This window comes from Apis dorsata, unplaced genomic scaffold (assembly GCF_000469605.1).
Source record: "Apis dorsata unplaced genomic scaffold, Apis dorsata 1.3 scaffold_407, whole genome shotgun sequence".
NCBI lineage: Eukaryota > Metazoa > Arthropoda > Insecta > Hymenoptera > Apidae > Apis > Apis dorsata.
Genome location: NW_006263665.1, coordinates 181,394 through 189,322, shown reverse-complemented (window position 1 = coordinate 189,322; position 7,929 = coordinate 181,394). Strand labels below are relative to the sequence as shown.

The 7,929-nt window shown below is 24.2% G+C and overlaps 1 protein-coding gene across 2 annotated transcripts; it reads right to left on the bottom strand.

Annotated features, from left to right (window-relative positions):
• Window positions 1-1,738: 1,738 nt before the first annotated feature.
• On the bottom strand, window positions 1,739-6,398 carry LOC102671134 (nardilysin-like). Of its 2 annotated transcripts, XM_006619350.2 has the most exons (14): window positions 5,976-6,398; window positions 5,793-5,878; window positions 5,524-5,687; window positions 5,312-5,425; window positions 5,048-5,243; window positions 4,767-4,972; window positions 4,508-4,678; window positions 4,092-4,435; window positions 3,529-4,029; window positions 3,284-3,434; window positions 3,074-3,207; window positions 2,624-3,002; window positions 2,056-2,539; window positions 1,739-1,967 (listed from the first exon to the last, which is right to left on the bottom strand). In XM_006619350.2, exons 1-14 carry the CDS (start codon window positions 6,296-6,298, stop codon window positions 1,813-1,815), a joined length of 3,408 nt encoding a protein of 1,135 aa, XP_006619413.1. In that variant the 5' UTR covers window positions 6,299-6,398; the 3' UTR covers window positions 1,739-1,812. The 2 variants fall into 2 exon arrangements, with proteins under 2 accessions (XP_006619413.1, XP_006619414.1); XM_006619351.2 differs by lacking the exon at window positions 5,976-6,398 and having other exon boundaries at window positions 5,312-5,453; window positions 5,793-5,884.
• Window positions 6,399-7,929: the final 1,531 nt, after the last annotated feature.

Genomic DNA, 7,929 nt, shown 5'->3' with positions numbered 1-7,929 from the left:
AAAAAAAAAAAAAAAAAAAAAAAAAAAAAAAAAAAAAAAAAAAAAAAAAAAAAAAAAAGGCAAAAAAAAAATTGTACATGCGCTATAATTTTTGTCAATGGTCGCGTTATTTTCAACTTATATGAGTCGGTAAGTGGTTATTATATTTTTTGAAATGGTAGAAAATCATTAAAAAATATAACATATTTCTAATTCCTTTTTAAATTATTATTTGTTTACATAACAATGTTAGAAATAATATATGATAATTTAATGTTATATTTATATAAATAAAGTGAATGTTATTTGTATAATTTTGATATTGAAATTGAAACAAAATGATGTGCAAGATTTTTGTATTCGAAAACAATATCTAATATAGAATTAATTAATAATTTGTAAATGTGTTTGGGACAGTTAGAAAATGTTGCCTGACCGACTCATGTAGTTGTATTTCTCTATAATACACAATCACATCAATGTATTCTTGTTGGATTATTCTATCTTGTAACTTATTGTTGTAACATATACCCATTCATGTCTAGTGTCAAGCAGAGCTGATTCTATGCTTTTGCTAGTTGAAAAACTGGAGGGAATATGTTTTTAAGTAAAGAAAAGAAAGAAAAGCATAGTATGGAAATTGAATGAATATTATTTATTCATGTATTTTAAAAAATGGAGCAAGTTGAAAATTTCATATTGTTGACTAATTTAAAAACAAGCATGCAAAAAATTAAAAAACAAATCATTAAAAAACAAAAATAAACAGAATCAGTGCTGGCGAAAACACAAGGCAAACAAAAATTATTATAAATTTAAAAAAGTCATTTAAGGTACTTTTAAAATGGATACATATTTGGAAAGTAGGAGGTAATCATTGTATAAATGTAGTGGCAATTCTATAATACTACAACAAAAAAAAATCAATATATTCAACAATTATTCGAAATACTAAATGCAAAATGCACTTTAATGGATGTTATAACAGTTTAGAATATTCAAATTGCATCGACATTTTGCTGTAAATCTGTTCTTTGGAATATACTACTCTGCCAATTAAACAAAAAATATTTTTTTTCTTAAAAAAATAAAAAAAATTACTTAATAAATAATAATTATGTATTGGGAAACAAAGAGCAATCTCTTTTTTTTATCCCAATAAGCAGAGAAGTTTCTCCAATGACAGATATTTTAAGTTTGTTTCTTTTGAAGAAAAAAATATATGTATTTATCTTCATTTTTTCTTGTATAAATACAATTACACGACACACATGCAAATTAGAGAAAATGGTTCATACAGATTCTCTCTTAAGTTAAAGAGAAAAAACGAAAACTTTGCAGAATATACTGCACAGTTTGAAATAAAGGAAACAAACTTTCAGTGAAGTTTTGTAAAGAAAGCTGTTCGTGTGAGAGGTTCTCGGAGATGGTTGGCTGACATTTTCGGAAGTTCAATGATTTATTAAAAGGTGTTATCATGTCTTGAATACAATTAAAAGAATTATAAAAAGAAAAAAAATTCATCTTTTATTATTGTTTGTTATTATTGTTTGCCATTATACCATTATGCTATTTTCAATTTAATTTTATACTTACTTTTTAAATTAATATTTCTAGTTCATAGAAATATAAATTATAAAAAGAATTAATTAAGATTACAATTTAATAATTTTTAGAATTTTTTTTAAGAACTAGTTTAATTAAACTAAATGAAAAAAATAATTAACAGCGCAATAACAAAAAAATAATTAACAATGTAATATTTCATCATTCCATTTTATTATTTCTCAGAGTTTTTCAAATACTATTAATTTTTATTAGAAGAATTTAATATCATAAAGTAGTATGTTTCACAGGATAGGTATACAATCGGTTTTTGTATCCCTGAATATCAGTAATATATACCGATGATTTGTCAGTTTCTTCAATAACAGGAATATAATCCAATGAATACTTTATATTCCCAGCATTTTCTATTTTTGAGTTAGCTATAAAAAAATTAATATTTTTCTCAATAATTCATAATATAATATAAAATTAATACATTTATAATTCTATTTTTATGTAATCTGATACCTTCATTATTTTCCAAATCAGTTGATTTAGCGCTACCAACCACGTGTACACTTAATTTTCTAAAATTATTCCCATTAATTGTATGAGATTGCATCCATTCTCTCAACTCATCAATTGTAATATGCTCTATCATACTCAATTCATTTTCTATTCTATCAAACATATAATCTCCAGTTATAATTTCTGACCAATTTCTATCAACTTCTTCTTTTAAATGTATATCAGCGCACTGTTTCAATTTTATTACTGCCTCTTTAATGCTATCTAGATCTTTCTCCAAAATCCCTTGTAGCATATTATTGAACATTGTCAAAAAAGCTTCTATTCTGTTATCCACATGTTCTGTACTGTATTTATCTGCTTGGGTATATACCGTGATGGAATAACCAAGAATACCAAAGGTATCTCTTAATAAACAGAAAACGTTATAACCAAGTTGCTCTTGTGTTCTTAATTGATTAAAAAGTGGTTCTTCCATGTACATCTGTAAAATATAATGTAAGTATTTATTATTATATTTATTATTATACAATAAATTCGAAATAATAAAATTTGAACATATACTTACTATTAACAATTCAATAATAACTAACAATTTGATAGATGAAACACCAGATTGATAATAATTCATTACAACAGAATTTACATCTGTGCTATTAAAATTTTTTACTTTACAATAATGTGAACCAATTGGTATTTGCATTACTCTCATTTGTTGCATCGTGTTAGGCAATAATGGTCCACATTTGAGAGTCTTTACACATTCCTGAACGTTTTTTATTACATCTTCCTTTGTCATATTCCCTTGTACTAAAGATTGAATATAAACATGGTCAGTAAAATGACTAACAAAATTCTGGAATTCAGAAAATTCCACATTATGAATTGCAGCATGTTTGTCTGTGGCCATCCAATGAATAAACATTAGAATTGATAATCTTACATCCCTAAAATAATTTTAAGAAATATAAATCATCATAAATTTATTATTTTTAATTTTCTAAAAAACATCATTTACCGAACTAATTTTTTAGGTTTTACAAAATTATTATAATATGCCTTAATTTCTTCTTGTTTCATAACTTCGAAAAATTCTTCAGTTATTAATGTTGGAATATCAGCTATACACTTTGCTATAGTCATCAATAGAAGCTATTAACAAAAATGAAAACATTATATAAAAGTTGAAAGAAAATTTATTTAAAGAAAAAAATATAAATGTTTTTACTGGTAATTTCTGATTAAATCCATTCACTTTAAGCATAATACCCTTATCATTTGCATGAATATCGTGATTTAGTTCAGCAACCGTGGCTGGATACAATGATTCCACTAACAATTGCTTTAGTATAGCAATAAACAAATCCATTAGAGCTGCACTAAAATTTAAAAAAAAATCTATAATTATTCATTATAAAAAAAAATTCATTATATAAAAAAAATATATATTTATTCATAAATATTTCAATTTACCCTTTTAGTGAACAAACAGCCATTGGCGATATGATATAAAAATACATATAACATTCAGGTAAACCAAATTTAGGATCAGGTCGATACCAAACTTCTGTTATCTCATCTGTATAGATTTTTGTAGGATATTTAGAAATGTTAGCTGGCATTGAAATTAAACTGAAATCATCTGTGATGAACATATTAGGTAATGGTAAATGGAATTCAGGAAAAGGTTCAATAGTTCTCCAACACTCAATCCATTCTTGAGGAATTTCCATATCGGTATATTTGGTTTTAAACCAAGGTTCTACTTTATCAAAATCTTCATCATTAAATTTTTTATCAAAAATTATAATGTTTACATCATCAGGTGTTAAATAATTTAAACAAATTTGTATAGCTTCTGGATTATATTCAAAATATAATCCACTTCCAGTAATATAATCACGAGGAGGATAATAGTGCATGCTTTCACATAAATCTTCTACATATTCTGCTGGTGGTGATTCATCTGTAAATCTACAAGAAAGTTTTTTTCTTTTTATGAATCACTTAAATTATTAAATTAATCATTAATTTACCTGAAATTCGTTTCTTTAATCTGATGGATTTCATCATATATTCTTTTCTGCGGACCTTCTTTGCGCATTAAATTGATAAACGAAAATATAGCATTTAATACTTCTGGTAGATGTTTGTGTCCCTGTTCTGTCAACATTAAAGATAAATTAAACAACGCGTACATTGAACTATGTTCGAAACCGCTTTCTTCATTTCCGCTGAAAATACCAAGGCACCACATTTTTCTTCTTAAGTAACTAATTAAAGAACCTTTTCCTTCATATCCTATAATCCAAGAAACATATTGATGCGGTTTGCTTTTGTATAAGTCATGAAGAGGTGGCATAGACCATGTTAACTCTACCTAGAAATTAAAACAAGATTAATTTCTAATTATCATTAAATAATTAATTTAAAAAAAAATATTATGACACACTTGGCAAATATCTTTTACAGGCTTGATTTTATAAATTTTTCTAAAACTTGGTGTATCAAATGAATTTGAACCCTTGAACAAAGTAAAATCATCAGCTGGTAAACCATTATTTGGTACATTTGCAAAACATTGTGTTACATAATCTTCTAATACATCCAATGGAAGTCTTGCCTGTAAATAAAATTCTTAAATCAATATTATTTAGATTAAAAAATAAATTTTGATATATGTTGCTGATATTATATGTTGCTAAGCTCACTTGTATAGCAAGTTTCATCCTGTGAGCACTGTAGTGACGCTCTTTAAACTTATGTAATTCCTCATAGAGCTTTTTATCTGTTACATTATCTCGTAAGGTAACCAAATTACCCCAACAAAATTTTGTTGCAGGATGATTTGATCGTGCAAAACTACTAAATAATTGCTCTTTTCTACAAAAATCAGAAGGTAAAGCCATCTGAAACTCTATTATGAATTATTTAATATTATTATAAATTAAATTAATTAAATTTCATTACGTTAAAAATTTTCAATATATACCACTTTCTACTGCTTCACGTTCTCTTGTTATTGCATCTTTCTTCATTAAAGGTTTTATAAAAAATTGAGCAAAACGATCAAGTGCAGACAAAAGATATTTTTCTTGTATTTCAAAATAGAATGTTGTTAATTCACATTCAGTAGAGGCATTGTCTGATCCACCTCTTTTTTTAATGAACGCATCAAAATCATTTTCCTATAAATTCATATAGAAATTAAACAAAAAATTAAAAGTTTTAAAAATTTTTTATTTAAAATGACTACCTCAGAATACTTTTCTGATCCCATGAAAACCATATGTTCCAAAAAATGTGCTAAACCTGGAATTTCTGGTGGATCACTGAAACTTCCTACACCCACTGATAATCCACATGCTGCCTGTGTAAGAAACATGCGTAGCAGCACACTGAGAATATTAACATTTTATATATATTACATAAATTAAATATTAAATTATATATTTTAATAAAAAATACCATTTTCTCTTCTCTTTTTAATCGTTTGGAAAAAGTACAAGAATCTTCTACATCTTTATCACAATCTGATTGATTATCCTCTGTATCACTTTCTGATTCAGTTTCCTCTTCATCCTCTTCACTGTTAGTTTCTTCATTTTCTTCTTCATTTGTACTTACTGAATCTATTAAAATTTTATTATAGAAAAATATAATAAAATTATAGAAGAGTTATTCAATTAATATATAAATGGAAATGTTTAAATTTTCTATTAAATTTTTTCTTTTACCTTTTCTATCATTTTGATCATCTGAATGAAAGGAGTGTAAATCAGCAATTAGAAGAGCAGTCAAACCATTTTCTAATTTAATTACTCTACATAAAAAAAAAATAATTTATTAAAATTCAAAAAAATATAAAAACAAATCCATATATATTCTATTCATTCAATATATTTTCTATTATTCTTTACCTATATTCCTTCTTATCATTCTCCGATTTTACAGGTGTTTCTAAATATGTAACTTTTGTTCGTGATTCTTTTGAAACGCATACGGAAAATTCTTGTATTCCATTTTCTGTTTGCATGTCTTCAATGATCGTTGTGTCTCTCTTGAGGTTATGTTCTGTGAAGGGATCCACGTTTTTTGTTGAATTAATCGAGCATTGATTTGATTTTAATTTTTTTTCAGGTGGACTTTGAAGTGATCTCTTGGGCATTATTGTTGTATAAGGTTTTTTAACCTTACATTGGAGAACCTTTATGAAAAGGTATCTCTGCAAACGCGTTACCATACGTTGTGAAACAGCCTGTTTTTAGTTACCTAATCTCACTGTCATAAATTTAGTATCTCTTCACCTGTTTATTTTATACTTTTCTTTTGTAGTAGAAAATTTTTTAAATCAAATCTTTTTTGTTAACAAAGAATATCTATTTTTTTCTGATTTTTCTATTTTTTGTATAAAATACTTTTCTTTTTGTATTAAATATTTAAAAAATCATTTAAAATTATAAAAATGCTTACGTAGCTTAATTTTATTATTAATATATTTTTTATAATAAAGTTTTTTATAATAATTTAATACAATTTATAAATTTGTATGTAAAATAATTCTTTGAAGACTTTTTCTACTGAGCGGTTAAATTTAAATTTTAAATTAAAAAATTAAATTTTATATTTCATATTTAGCAAGTGTGTAAAAAATTAGAAGACATGATACGTCATATAATTTAGAACAATAAATCTAATAATTATATTCAATTTGATTAACTGAGTACAAAATAATTAAAATTCATTTTTTTATTTCATATTTCAAGAGCACAAGGATTCATTTATCATTTTAATATCATTTTCAATGTTACCAATTTGGCTTAGAATAATAAGATTACAATGTTGGTAATTCAATAATAATAAGTTAATGTATGGATAATTAACTACATATTTTAAAAATATTTTACAAAATTATAAATAGCGAAAATTAATAAATGAACATTCGATATAATTATTAAATAAAATTAAAATTTCTTCCTGTTTCTTCCTTCATTACTAGGTCAAGTTTTCGTTTTTTTAAATTTCATTTCTTGCGTTAAAATATACATTATATATCAGGATAAATTATTTTTTGCTAAATTATCAGTCATAAGATATATTATAAAGCCGAAAATTTAATATTAAATTTAATATCTATTTTTTATATTAAAAATTAAAACACATTTATAGTTTTTTAAAAGAAAAATGATAAAAATGTTGAATATTCCACATCTTGTTTGTAATCACGTAAAAAAGTATGGACAAGAAAGTAAAAATAATAAGCGAAACATAGAGATAAGATAATCAACATCATTTCTAAAGTGTCGTAAATGAAACAAACTGTAACAAGAGCAAATAATGAAAAGAATAGAAATAAAATAAAAGTTGACTATCAATGTCATTGTAGAGTGCTAAAAATTTTTCTAAAAGCATTCGATAGATAAAGGTGAGAGTCAAATTATATTTTACTTCTGTTTATTACAATAAATTAATATACAGATTAAATATAAAAATATTATATCATATTGGATAGAATCATATTATATTATAAGATATATTTATTATATTTAATCTATATTTTTAAAAAATTTAAAGAGAATTCTTTGATATTTAAGAAACAACATTGATTCCTCAATTTTTATCCTATCTTATCTTGTCTTTTTTTTCTTATTTGTATGTGCTTTTTTTTTAAATTTATTCGGTTCGATTTTATCTAATTAATTTTATTATCTTCTTTGCTTAATCTATTGATTGGAAATTTTTATAGTCTATATAATCTTGAATAATAAAAATATTCAATGTTCTTATATATTTATATAATATATATATAATGTATATATTTTATTTATGTATACATTGATATTTTTATAAGTTATGTCATTAGAAATATATTTA

Bases quoted from the DNA above. Each gene is read 5' to 3' on its own strand.
- LOC102671134 (XM_006619350.2), bottom strand. From the start codon at position 6,298: ATGGTAACGCGTTTGCAGAGATACCTTTTCATAAAGGTTCTCCAATGT. The intron at 5,688-5,792 runs GTAAAAGAAAAA...AAATTTTAATAG, and splicing joins TGATCAAAATGATAGAAAAG to ATTCAGTAAGTACAAATGAA. The intron at 4,436-4,507 runs GTGTGTCATAAT...TTTAATTTCTAG, and splicing joins CTGTAAAAGATATTTGCCAA to GTAGAGTTAACATGGTCTAT.